The sequence below is a fragment of the Pundamilia nyererei genome, unplaced genomic scaffold, assembly GCF_000239375.1.
Source record: "Pundamilia nyererei isolate P.nyererei 1_Seehausen unplaced genomic scaffold, PunNye1.0 scaffold00068, whole genome shotgun sequence".
In the NCBI taxonomy this organism is placed as follows: Eukaryota; Metazoa; Chordata; class Actinopteri; order Cichliformes; family Cichlidae; genus Pundamilia; species Pundamilia nyererei.
The window spans coordinates 758,572-773,521 of record NW_005187469.1 but is presented as its reverse complement, the minus strand read 5'-3'; the positions used below and the strand labels follow the sequence as shown (position 1 = coordinate 773,521).

At 39.5% G+C, this 14,950-nt stretch overlaps 1 protein-coding gene across 2 annotated transcripts in view; it reads right to left on the bottom strand.

Annotated features, from left to right (window-relative positions):
• The window catches only part of LOC102193287 (alpha-1,6-mannosylglycoprotein 6-beta-N-acetylglucosaminyltransferase B-like), a 122,088-nt gene that overhangs the window by 19,859 nt on the left and 87,279 nt on the right, over positions 1-14,950 (bottom strand). For both annotated transcript variants that reach the window (XM_005736237.1, XM_005736236.1), the window contains exon 9: positions 1,701-1,832. In XM_005736237.1, the coding sequence (XP_005736294.1) occupies positions 1,701-1,832 (132 nt within the window). The remainder of the gene's footprint in view (positions 1-1,700; positions 1,833-14,950) is intronic.

Genomic DNA, 14,950 nt, shown 5'->3' with positions numbered 1-14,950 from the left:
CTGTGCCTGTATTGCTGGAACATTCGGATAATTCTTTCACCGCAGCCTCCTGGGCACACAAAAGACTGTCTCCTACAAACACTAAAAGCCACATCCTGTTAGTGGAGGCAGAAATCAAGACTCCACACAGTAATGACGAAGTGAAGAACTGCTGACCTCAGCAAGCAATTAGGTGCTGACTGTCTGTCGGGTGGAAATGCGGGGTTTTGTGTGTACGAGACAACTCACGAGAAGGGAGACAAATGGTGAGAGAGCGGGAGAGACGAAAAAAGGTTGTGTGCAGGGAAAATGGCTCCCCGGCCCACCACTAATCCATTTCTCTCACCCATAATTGGATTTTAAAAATACATGGAGCGGCCCTTTATATGTGGTGCCAGGTTGACTGCAGGTAACTTCTACTCCTCCGTTTTGTGGTATCTTTCTCTCTCCGTTCTGTGCTCCATCTGCGCACCATAGCTGTTTTATCTCGTCCTTACTCTCGTCTCCTACTGTTTCACTTTCAGTTGGCCTCCTACTCACACATGCCCTCTCCATCTTTTATCTTTCTTTGCTCCTTCTTTATGCTGGAAGCCAAAACAAGGAAAGCAAAATGTCAATTGCCGTTATCACATGCAGGGGTCAGACAAATGCCAGTTTAGTGGACCAGAAAAAATGATAGTGGGACAGAGGGTAGTGACTGCAAGCTGTTTTTAAGGAGCTGGAGAGGACAAGGCAAAAGTTAGACTTTCAGTCTTGCTTGTTTCTGAGGCAACAACATGAAAGTCCTCTGAAGATAATGTGGCTTCATATTGCTGTGCTCTGCAGGAATGTGTAGCTAAGTTTCTTTTCTTCTTCTTCTTTTGTTTTTTTTTTTCAAATGCACTGTGGTACTTTAAATTCCTGTTTTGGGTATTTCTTTATGTTTTGTTGCCACGGTCTCATAACTGTCATGGCCTAGTTTTCCAAGTTGTTGAATGTTTGTAACAATGCCAAAAGCCATTAGCACAATTCTTTAACAGCTCAAAAATAACCCCTCTTCCTCTCTCTTCTTCTTTTCATGTTTAATCACCTCTTAACCACTCAGCGAGTCTCTGAGTGCATTCAAACAGTAATAATAAGCTGCTGAAACAGGCTTTGACTGGAAATCGGTGCTCGGATGAACAGATTTTTATGTTTCTGTGGGGTAATTAGTACACGTATGCCAATGACAAGCTTTCAATTTTACATGTACCTCTACTACTGTACTACATGTGCTTTTCATTATTGCTGATGTGCAGGGTAATGGAGCATGACAGGTGATGCTGGTGCCGGCTTGTGAGTATGCATGTTGTGCATTCGACTGCACAGCAACATACAAACTCTAATGTGTTTGACATTTTGTGCACTTTGAGCCTGTTCTACCTGGAAGGGGATGCGTGATTACAGGGACAGCAAGCGTGTTTTAAGTGTGTATGTGGGTGTTAGTGTGCATCCCTGTGTATCTGCAACTGTGTGATTTTAACAGGCCAAATGACTTACAGTAAGACATGTATACCTTATTACCAGCAATGATTAATCTATAAACACAGCCATTAAATTCACAGACAGGCACGCACACACTCCACTACACACAGATAAAGCAACACATATATAAAACAACGAAAAGCGAAGATACTCAATCTCAAAGGCACAACGCACACACACACACACACACACACACACAACAATGCAGATCGACTAACTTGTGTCTCTTGAGTGAGAGCCCCATGTGTTGCTTCATCTGCTGCAGGCCATGGTAGTCTGTGTAGATGAGGTCAAAGGGCAATGGACCAGTGAGTGGGCAACTGCCTCTGCCTGGGGGCACGCCGAGGAACCTGCAACACAAACACAAAATACTCACTTTATACAAGCAGAAAAAATGACAGACAGCCAAGACATGAGATTTACACTAAAAAACTTCCCCAAGAGCGCAGGGGTTGAACTTAAGCTTGGATTCATGCATTCATTATTAACTCACACAAAACCATTTCACTTTGCTTTTGTTATACAATAAAAAGTGTAAGGCGAAGATAGTTTTAAAATGGACAAAAGCTGGGTGACTACAATGATGACTGCAGAACCATGTCTATGCTTGTCCGGGAAAGACATTCTCTTATCAGAGTTCACAATCTAATTCCCCGGAGTAACGTAAAAACAAATCTTCGATGAAAGCTGAATTTAAAGGTGTGTTTATTGATCAGATAGTACATTACAGGTGATGCTGGGTTCAATCAAAATTATGCAAGTGGGCACTGGGATGTTTTTTGTTTTTTTGGCAAAGCATAATTCAAAACAAATAGGATGAAAAGCTGAATCTGTAATGACCTGGCTGAACTGTCCACAGAAGCACCATCAGCAATAACAACAGATGGTCAATGGTGATGATGTGTTGAGATTGTGTTGAGAATGCCAGGTTATGCTATACAATAAGCACTTATGTGTGCATGAACAATGATTGCTGTGGTGAAATCCAAACGTCAGCATGTCTGTCTGTTGATACATACACTCCTACTAGTTCCAAAAAGTCTATTTCAATTACAAGACGACCTTCAAGGCACAAGCACAGGCACACGCAGGAGCACACACAGCACAAACCAAAGGAGAAAAGATGGGGTTTTTTTGCTGTTCACTGTAGTGTGACTTGTTTTCCATCCTTGTTTGACTCTGTTTCAACTCATTGATTGACTTAGAACCTCTCTGCTACTGTGCCAACAGACCTACTATTGGATATTTGACCTGTGAATGGTCTGCTTGCTCTAACTTAGGTCTTACTTCTGTGACAGATGAGGCCGAAGGCTAATGGAGGCTGTAATACAATTTGTACCCCCAGTGAATTTCATCTTGCTGTGCTAGTTTTACATCGGAGTCTCTCTGGCTACAGTACTTATCCAAAGGGTAATTTTATACTGTTGCAAAGCATGGCTTTCAGGAGCTTTGCTGGCAGCTGCTAACTAAAATCAGAGGAGGGTGAAAACATACAGATAAAGAAGCTTGATGCAGTGACTGAATTAAAAGACAGTAAAGCAGAGAATGCAGCATGTGGCTGTTTCATACAGTATTGGAAAGGGTTGGAAGTGTTTAGTCTTTCATTTTGCAAATGAGAATCACATTATTCATCCATCCATTGATTCATCCACTGCTTACTGGGGTCTGATTCACAGGGGCAGCAGTCTAAGTGGGGCTTGGGGGACTTACAGAAGGATAGAGGTGGGGTAGGGAGATATTTAAAAGTCAAATAATGTCGAAAAGAAGTTGATATAAAAAAAGAGAAATATTTAAGTTCTTGTAACTGAAATTCAGTTTCTTTTGTATTGCACATGAGCAATACAACTGGGGTGCCTGGCACTTATCAATCCCAAAATATTTATCAATAAAGAGCAAACTTCTTTCCAAAGGATATCCTAAAACGTCAATGGGCTTTTTATTCACATTTCCAATATGTGAATAAAGAGCCAATAAGCCTGTTCATCTGTTAATCGGGCACAGAGATAAAAGCTGAAGTGGCACCATTCTGCAGTATTTTGATCTAGGAAATCATAATTTTCAGGTATTCTGCACCAGAACACCACCTGAATGTAACCATATTCAGCACAGGTGCGGATGTTAACTTGAAAGGAATGAAGGCCGGTGGTGCTGGCGCTGCTTACATTGGCCATATTCTGCAAATTAATTTCACACTGTGTGCATACAGTGTCATGCGATGTTATGATTTGATGATCAAAGAATGTGATTAAAGTTTTCAAAATGGTCTTCAATGAACAATGTTTAACTCTGATCTATTTAACTAGGATTCGTTGTGTTTTTTTCCCTCCTTTTTAATATAGTACCAAAATATTCAATAGTCATTTTCTTTTCTTTTTTTTTTTCCACCATTGTTTTTGCTGTTGTTGAACTTGTCCACTTCTGGTTATTACCTCCACCAGTGAGATTACATTTTTGGTATCATTTGTGTGTGCATGCACGCTTTATAGGGGGTGTAGGGTGGGGGTCATGTTTACCATCCATTAAGATTTGACTTGCATCCACAAAGATCTTCAGGGTCAATTTAATGATTAATGGTTGAATACAATCAAAAAAGCCTTATAACCCATAAACTATAATTCTTAAGTGTGCTTTGAATTGTCAACATATGCAAAGTACTGTATAAAGATTTCTATGATCTCTTGATCTGAAGGTCAAAGTAATAATAACTGTATACTGAGCTATTTTCAAACTATGTTTCTTACTTCCATTGTTTGCATTGACACCATAAAGGCATATAGGGAATGAAACATGCAGACTCTAAATATCACACTACTCTTTACCACTGACCTCTTCTTTAAGGTCAAACAAGGTCAAACTTTCAAAAACTGTATTTTAAAATTACCACTTACTTTGGTTTAACATCTTACATCCATTTATTACATTATATATATATCATAATATATGTGAGAAAGTGCACAATAAGGGAGGAGAGAAAGGGTGTACATTACCGTAGTAACACAACTGAAATTCATATGAATAAAATTCAAGCAAAAGGAAAGAGACAGAAAATAAGGTGACGTGGGGTTGGGTGGGGCAGTGGGGGGTGGATTGTAATCCACCAGCTGAGAAAACAGCAGTATGGTAGAATACAATCAGCTCCTTGGCTCCTCATTTCCCAGCAGCCTGTTTCTTTTATTCTTTCCCTCTAATCCCTCTCCTTTGGCAGCTGTTCAACCATAGCATATTGGCCAAGAGAGAAAATGATTTAGCTGTTCTTGAAATGGTATTTTTTAAATATATCTTTTGTTAGGAAACACTGAAGGACATTTCCACTGGTGATACCACAATGAATACCTGACCGAACGGTTGGTATATTTTTCTGAAACTCAGATGAACCAGATGTCCGTTACATTTGCCCTTTCAGCACCGCTATCAACGCCATAAACTGTATGGTGCAACTCAATATCACTCAAGTACATGTGAATGTACTGCTTTTTTATGGAGCAACAGTGTTTAATACAGAGAACGTGAGGCTTGTGACAAAAATATTCAGGGGTGAAATAGCAATACACGTTGGGCCATTAGTTCAGTAAACTAAAATACCACAGCGCGTTGTTGTATGTGTAGTTGTTCTAAACTAAATGCTGTGCATTGTAGTTTAGTGTTGAATTTTTTCAAATTTAATACTAAACCACAATGCATCATTAAGATTCTTATAGCTGTGGTGATTCTTCCTCAGGCTGAGATTGAGGAGATGTATTCATGATGTAAAGTGCTCACACAGGGATCACAACTCCTGCTCCTTTACACGTACACTACTCAGAGGTCAAGCATATGCATTGTCTGGACCTTCACACACATCAGGATGCCCAAAGGGAATTCAGTTATTAAAGACACATTTTTTTTAAAAGAAAGACCAGCAAGTTACTGCAAATGTAATTAAACAACTAGTCCAACTATTCGTACTTAACTTTTCTCTTACACTGGACTATAGTGTTAAAGCTGTAAAATTGCATGCACACACATGGGAGCCTCCACACACACAGCCGCACACATAGAGGATGGCAGCGATCCCAGACACTATTCCAGTGCCATACAGGGCTTCACTGGAGTCCAATTACCCAGGGTCCTCTTGTCTCCTGGCTGGCATCAAGTCAACAAGCTCTTTGAATGAAGATATATACACACACACAAACACATGCGCGCACACACATGCACTGAAATGACTGCGAGAGGATATTTAACTAAGAACGTTTCCATAGTAATATCTGTTTGTGACTCTGTACAGTTTTTTTTATATTAATAAAATAAAATAAAGGCATCCTAATGAAAAATTGTCTGGCATTGTCAAAGCAATTGAAAAAATGGAAATACATCTGCACTGAAGGGATTCTTAGCTCAGAGGGTCTATCGTCTCCTGTGAAGATCTACCTGTGATGAAGCTTTTTTTATACCTCCAAATAAAACGTTTTCATCAAAGCTGAGTGACTCTGGCAAGTTACTGTTGACACTTATTATGCACTGGTCTATACTTTCTTTTTTCTAAAACTGTGATGTCCAAAGTAATGGCAGAACATTATAACTGAAAACAATCTCCTCCTGAATACGCTCATGAATGTTTACTGTAAATTAAATTGTAAGTACACAACCTTATATTTCTGTCCACATGTTTTAGCAATTTTTATGCTTGTGTGTGTGTATTACCAGTTATGTTTTCCTGTGTATGGGGTTATATACTGTAGTTACTTCATTCAGTACCAAACGCCTGTATTGATTTCCTAAGGAGCATTTTGGTAGGGTGTTATTAGAGCACAAAAAGCACACAATGAGCAATAACACACAGTGTATTGCTTGTGAAGAGCTGAAATCTTTGCCCATAGGCCTATTACTGCATTCTGTACTGTATGTGTTTGTGTGTCTTTGTAAGGAGATGCAGTCTGCCAATCCTACTCAATGGTTTGTGGTAACTGCAGAAACTGCCACAAAGCTTATTGTCTGTCTTTCTGTTCAGTTCTGTGAACAGCATGTGTAAGTGCGTGTCGGTGGTGAACGCTGAGCTATAGTCAGGTTTCGATCCCAGTGTAGTGTTGCAAAAGAAGGCTGTAAGATGATGCGACAAGATGACAATAATTAAAAAGTCAAGCAGTCAAATGTTTAATTCTTCATAGAGCTGCAATGAACACAAGGTAGAAAAAACTGAAATATTTTTCATTCGATAATCTACGTTGATTTGTACAGAGCCCCTCTGATGACATGGTCCAAAAAATAAATAAATTGTGGCTACAAAATACTACTTCGTGGGCACGAAATGCGTATAACGTGTGCACTAAATACTTATTTGTGGCCACAAAATACTACTTCGTGGGCATGAAATAGGTATAAGGTACGCACGAAATGCTAATTTGTGGGCACGAAACACTTGACCAATAACCGTGATCCTTCCCAGGCCCTTGCAGTTGGTTGACAATAAAATCTATCCCGGCGTCCAGGTCGTACTTACGTCTGCAAAGCAACTGGGCTCCCAATATCCTGTTTAAATGTCTCTCCATAATAATGGTTCCTTTCAGTGCCAGGCTTTTCAAAATGCATCTGTAGCTCATTCCCAGCCTAAAATTGTCAGGGATCTGGGTCTGAGGGACCTAGACCTATTATTGTGTATTGTTTACTTCACTGTAAATAAACGCACTGCATTAATCGCACAGAGTTCCGCATTTTGGGTCCTCCTTCCCCACACACCCACGGTCTGCCACGCAGACCATGACAAAAATAAAACTCAATCATACTGTCTCTGGCCATGTTGTATAGGTTTAGCCTACTCTTATGCTTATGTTTCTACACAGCTGTCCAATGTATCAATATGATGTGCGCACGTCATCTATTTTGTTGCCACAAATGCGTAATTCGTTGCCACGTTATACCCAATTCGTGCCCACAAATGAGCATTTCGTGGCCACAAATAAGTATTTCGTGGGCACGTTATACTATTTCGAGGGCAGGAAGTAGCATTTTGTCGCCACAATTTATTTATTTTTTGGAGGATGTCATCAGAGGGACTCCGTAGATTTGTCTTATAGTTCAAATTAAATCTTAAATCTTGGTGTTCTATTCTTGCAGACCCATTTGTTTTTTCCTCCCATGATCTTTAATTTCTTGCACAGATTGAAAGCTTCAGTGCAAGTTTAAAGAAGATACACGTTTAATTGTTATATCTGATTCGACTGAACATTGCTGCATTTTGCTTTAATTCATACACCAACTTTTCCACCTCAGCCAAGCATAAAAATATGTTTGCAATATTTCATTTAATTTGTCTTATTAAAACCACACAAAGGTGTTTGATAAAACTCATTTCATGACGCAAAGATTCATCTCAGTTTGCAAACGGATGTGTGCCTGATTGGATGCATGTACACAGTTTGTAGAAATGCATTTGTCTATGATTTCAGTGACATTTAATTTTTGTGTCTGTGTATCTGTGTGTTTCTGTGTCTGTGTGTCTGTATGAATGACACAGAAGTTCAAGGGCATCCCAGTCAGTGCTGACAGCTGATGTCATCTACACTGTCCTGGCTGACAAAGGGTTGGAGAGGGTCAGCAGCGAGATGGGAATGTTAGCAGCTCAAACTGCGAATAACACTACACACTGTGCATGTGCGTGTGTTTACCATCAAAAAAAAGAAAAAGAAAAAAAGGAAAGAAAAACCGACTGATGGTTGTATTGTTTGGCATTTTGTCCAAATGTACAATGGCTAGTCCACAGTGTACTGCTAAATGCAGGCTATTACCATAAGGCTTAAAGTTATATGTTATACATTTTCTTTAGTTTCTTATGTGAAATCTGCTCTGGCAGCTGTAAGAGATCCTTGTGTCAAAGCCGTTTATCATGATTAAGCTGTGATCTGTGCACACAACTCAAATGAAAACTCATACGGTGAACTGCTCACACATTTATAACTGTGACTGACTATAAACAATTTCAGAGGTGGGCCATGAAAAAATAAAGAGGTGGGAAAAATTTCCTAAGTGTCACAAAAATGTTGCCATGGTGTTGCATAACGAAACATCAAAAAGTTTCATCCTTAAAAGTCTTGGAGTGGAATTTGGTTAAGTTTATCACCGTGACATGATGACAAAATTGTGCAACACCAGCTTGATCCTCTTATGCGTGGACCCTGGAGGCAGCTGCGAGCGGTGTAATGCTCCCATTTTAGGAAGACAAGCCAGCTTCACATGTTACCTCAGTGCTATGAGGGTGTCGGTGTAGGTTTGTATGTATATACCTTCTAACTGTATACTGTGTGTTTACCACAGTATGAAATGTAGATGAAATATTGAAAAAAAAAGAAAGAAAATGCCAGATAAAGTAAATACTGTGGTAAATCAGCATGTTCTTAATTCTCAGCTCAATCAAATGATAGCTGTGCACCTACACACACACATACACACACGTATAGCATAATCAAACAGTCAAACATCCATGTAATCATCTGTTTCCACATTTGCCTCTGATTACACCCAGGGGGAGCCAATCTGTCTGCATGTGGGCAAAGTTTTTCATGCACGCGCGCACGCACGCACACGCACACGCACACACACACACACAGATACGTGCATACCGTGCAGCACAATCTTTACACACAAGCACTCATCTGCACCCAAACACCATGTGTATACAGCCATGCTAGAAGCAGCTGACAGGACCCAGTTATCAGCCAAGGCAGGGTGCACTAGATAAGGGAGCCTCAGGGCGTCATAAACACCAATGCAGAGAGAGAGTGAGCGAGAGAGACAGAATAATGTAGGGATGGAGGGATAAATCAGAGATGAAAGAAGGAAGAGGAAAAATTCAACACTCCTGTCATAGATAATAAAATTCTCAGATAAAGAGCTACAGCGGGAAGAGAGAGAATTAGAGACGCTTGGGAAGTGTGCAAGAGAGAAAGATGGGGCAGCAAGGTGAAAGAAGAAAGTGACATGTTAAGGGTCGGGCAGTCAGGGAAGGAAAGACAAGAAAAAACAAGTGGGAGTGAGGAAGATGCTGGATGAGCCGGACGGTGAAGAAAACTGAGAAGGATTTATCCAGGGGACATCAGGGCCTGAGAGAGTGAGTATAAAAGTTGGAAAGTGAGAGGCATCTTACAAGAATATAAGACAGACATATACACACAAATTATTTAATATTTAAATAACAAATAGGTTTGATAATAATACATTATAATAAAAGTAACTTATCAGTACTTTTATTTACATCATTCATTTTATTCCAATACAGCGATCAGGCACAATATTGTGACCACCTGCTAATATTGTGTTGGTCCCCCTAATATATCCCACCACAAACAGACCCAATACACTTGTCTGTACAAGATGGATAATAATGGTGTGATTAAATGCAAAAGCAGCTCAGGTACTGACTGACACTATTTTGGGTTTCTGGAAAAGTGATGTGATGACTTGAATGTAGCAATTTTGACTCTTTGGTCTCTTTTGTGGTCTTAAACAGCTTATAAACAAGGCATAAAAAGGAGACGCTCTACAGATGTTCGTATAACCCAACTTTTTTTTGCAATCAGATAACTATACCAGCTACCTGCAATTGATTGCAGGCAGTTCAACTTTGAAGATATGAAGCTGTCCCCCTTTTCAGGCGGTCTATGCTTGTAGCACTCAGAGCAGGGCACTATGAATGGAGTGCTGTTTCTGACAGTTGCACACTAAAAAGAAATGACAGAGAGCGTTTGCATACCTGAGTCACATGATAGGCTTTTTCTACTGATTTTACACTGTGTACAGAGCACAGAGAAGATGAAAACCTCTGTAGGTTTATTCCCAAAACTGCCCACCCCCAACCCCCAACCAAAAAACAAAAGCAAATGCTGTTTCTTCTAACTGTAACCCCCAAAACAAGTCTTTACCATCACATAGCTTTTGTTTGGGGGAAAAACAGTATTGTCATTGATACAATAAATCCTAAACTAGTCTTTCTCTCTCTCTCTCACACACGCACACACATAAACACATCTATTGCATAGATAATAAAGTCTGCTCATGCTTTGTCTCCTAAGACGTCAGGCTGCCTGCTTTTTTCCCTTCGTCAGCAAGTTTTGATCTAATCCCGCTAAATCAAGAAGAATAAGAGTCGGCATTGGTTGTGACGGGGGAAGTCGAGGGAGTTGAAAATGCACACGCACCCACCGATATGAGACCAAATAACACACGCGCGCACACACACACACGACTGTATGAAAACGCATATGGGTGCTGGGCGTGTAAATAGATATTTTGGCAGGTGTACATATCATTATACTCTCACACATGGTGCAGATCAGATAAATCCACTTTGCAACCTGCCACCGGCACTCTGGAAGGAATAAAACACAAGCAGAGTGCCAGTCAAGTGATGCAGCAGGCAGATGCTACTCGCTCAAGTGTGAAGTGAACACACACATATGGATGAATATGTAGGGGCAAACACTCCCACTTGCAAATCATCCGGAGTCAAGTAGATGTGTGGATTCAAGTGCCATCGCCCGTCCTACCATACCCACACAGCATATAAGTGAACTGATTAGTATTATCGCAGCGACAGGACAGAGCACTAGCTGCGAACTAATTTTTACTGAAGTGTGTTGTAGATCGTCGACCTTCTTAAGCTGCATTCAACTGCCTGAATTGAGTTCCAGCTCACGCCTGAAATTAGACTTTGTAACCCACACTGGAGCTACAGACAAAAGGTTTCAGCTTTCAATGACATTTTTCTTATTCAGTACCTGGTGTCGAGCGTGTTAAAGTGTTAATTAACAGGAAGCAGTAGCACTCAGTTATACTGAAAAACATGAAGGAGTACTCTAAAAATGCCTGCAAATTTTTGTTTACTTTCAAGTAAATTTGGTATTTTGCAAGCAGAAATACTCCTCTGTAGTTAAAAAGCTTAAAAATGACAACAGAGAGTCTGCTTCATTGTGATATCCATTTCTCAGTCTTGCAACAATTCTAGGGCTGTTGTTTATTAGTTAGACCAAAAGAAAGAAAATACACTTTCCTCTGCTGACTTTCCTGTTGCACAGTTACGGTCTGGATAAAAGACTGGCATCCTATATGCAACAAATACTGAATGTTTAAAACATTTGATCAAGTCAAAGTTTAAAGAATCTAGTAACATAGTTTATGATCAATTGCCTGCACACTTGATTACATTTCAATCAACGTGGCTCTGTTCTGCATGCTAATAAGCACGTAAACCATGAATGTAACATCCCAGCATTAGCATTATGTTAATGTATGAGACACCGGTTCTAAGGCTCTTTACAGTATTTCTCTCAGATTCTTTTCTTCCAGTATGACATGCTTCAGAATTATAACACAATGCACGCAGACAGTAGTTGAGCATTACCTGTATTGGCCCAGTTCTTAGCAATAGCAACTACTGGCTCAATTACATGCAGGTGAGACCTGCTCATAGGATTTTATGGCAGCCCATTAATTAAAAAGAACCTCTATGACATAAAAAAAGATGATGATAATAGTATGCGGAACAGGGCAAACATCATTCTCTCAATTCTCTGCACTACACTCTACAAAGTTCATCTATAAACTTTGTAGAGGGTTTAATTATAACTTACCAATATCTTCCTGGATTGGAATCAAACCTGGGCCTCTGTAATAGCCTGCAGCATATGGGTTGTCTGCTAAACCTACTGACCTACACAAGCACCCGAGTCAGCATAAAAACAAAAAAAACATTCTTGCATAACTTTGAGAATCAGTGAACAATACAATAGAGCTGAATAGATAATTAAGAAAAATTAGCTGTCTCTGCCTGAAACTGTCCACAGTAAGGTAAATGGAAATTTTCTCTCTATTTAATCTAATCTCCTTACATTGTATGGGGTGAAATGCTGGGTGAGAGAAAATGCTTATGAATCAGAGTAAAAGAAAAAGCCATTATTGAAATTTCCCAAAAAAGAAAATGATTTTTCAGGACAAAATGACAGTACAATAGCGGTGAAAAGGAGAGCCGCCTAGGTTACAAGTTGATTCCAATCTACCGTTTTCAGGATTTTAACAATAGAATAAAAACATCCTGAGAAAAAAAGAGCTTGAACGCAGCTTCTGTAGCACAGAGATATTATGGACTCGCATTTCTCCATCAGACAACTTGGGCAAAAACATAGTGTCAGTTTGGTGCTGAAAAGAAGCTGTTGAAGCAGCGTTTGTCTGCTGATGCTGTCAGCAAACACAAAAGGAACTGCCAGCCTGTTTTATAATGGACTTTCTGCCCTTGTGTTCAGTTATTACACAGAACGTGCTGCAAAAACTAGAGTAAGAGAAGGAAGCTAAAGTGAGACAAAGTGGGAAATCAATGACTAAAGTAAAGGTGAGAGAATAGACTGCCATCTATTTAGATTTAGTGAAATCAACACCATTCCTCGCACAGCCTAATTTCAAGGCTGGCTGCCTTAAAATGGCCCAATTCTCTTTTGCAGAGGGCACAGAAATATCAGGTGTACTGACATCAGTTTGAGCCAAGCTTTGACAGCCCATTCCTTTTAAAGCCATTAGGAAGAGGAGATACTGACAGCATCGTTGAGCAAAATGTTTTAGGGTTTCATGTCAGCTCTTAACAACTCCAAGGACACCTCATGAAGTAGGGTATATAGGCACCAAATGTAATTATGCTCAACTTTGCTCACACCTTCTGCTCTCTTTTCGACAAAAGCAGAATTAATATAACTCAGAAGCACTGGGAAGCTTGTTAAAATAAAATGTGAATAATAAGATGTGTCTGACCCCATTTTAGTAGTGCTTGGCACAGACATAAGTCTGTGTCTCTGGTTTTAATGCCATTTAACTAACTGGAAGGTTTGAAGATAATATCAAACATCTGAATGGCCCGATGAACAGTAAAGAGTTGACACTGACCTTGAATACAAAAAAACAACCCTATTATGTAATTAATTACTGAAAAATGTAAGCTGTAAGAATGAGAACGAAGTGATTTTTTCCTTTTTTATGATACCCATAACTGATTATGCAACTATTGATATTTTCTTCAAATGGATGACTGTATACCTTCTCAACATAAAAATTGATGATTATGGGCTGGCACTGCAGGTGCTTCATACTCATTTATCAGTAGTGGTCATGCACCATTGCACTAAAAGCCAATTAAAACCCATTATGTGGTTCATAATCTTTCAAGGCAGGGTTCATTATTTCTTTTAAGCCAAGACTGGATTTAGTTTATTTCAGCCACCACCCTACAGCCTCCATGACATTGTGCTAGATCTTTCACTATGGTACTCCACCTTTTTTGCTCTAACTCAGTTGTTTAATAATCAGTATGTATTGTTTTGCACAGACATGTACCAGTGTTAACTAGCTAGTGCTGACCTGTAACCACTAGTAATACAAATTGATACTTAATAGCATCCAGTCTACCTTCAATTCAAGAGCAGCACTGCCCAGAAAACAACATAATAACCACAAATCTAAAACTAACATAGCACTAATCTTACCATAACAAATGAAGCCTCTGTCGGCTTTCTTTGTTGGTCAGCGAACTCTTCCTACAGGAGTCGGGCAACAAAAGTTGGTGCAACAGTATGTATCAGGCCCCCCTATAGCCGATACTATGATGTAGTCATGTCACCTAGCAACCGCCTACCAACAGGCTAAAAATGACCCATTTGTAGCATTCATGCACAAATAACACAAAACTTTAATTATGCATGATGTCATCATTTTGTCAAGCAACCAATGACCAATTTTAGCCAACCTCTATGGTTTAAAAAAAGCAGTGTATCCTTTTTAATATGATGATATTAACATCTAATTTAGCAAATATTCACTATACTAATATATTCAATTTCTGATGTTTACAGTATAAATATGACATTACATTAAATCATTTGACAGAATAACTTATGAGGTCACGTTTAGGGACCGTAACATAGGCATGTAACAGTAGAGTACATATAGTATATATAGTAAAAAAAATTATCAACAAAGCAAAATAAAGAAAGTAGCCCAGCAAATTGTGCAAATTGTGTCATGTACTCTGCTTTAGCATTGGCAGTTATGTGAAAACTTGTTTAACGGCCTGTTGCCTGTTTGTGTTGAATATGAGAATGGTTAACTTCGGGTAATGTCCTACCCTTATTCTCTGAACTGCTGGAAGTTTATATGTGAAAATGACTTAAAATGACAATTAAAAAAAGAATAGATGGAACAGTCCTCAAAGCCTGCATCTGGGGCATTAAACTGACTGTCGTTCATTTCCTGGAGACTTTCTCGAAACACACCAAACTGGCGTAAACCTAACCTTAAGCTAAACCTAACCATAAAACATGCATTCACCTTCAAATTTAATCACTTGCTTCAGGGAGACCTGCTCTTTGTCCCTAAAAGGAAGACGTTCTCATAAAGTAGCTGTGTAAACAGGTTTACTTGCACACACGCACACACACACACACACACACACACACGC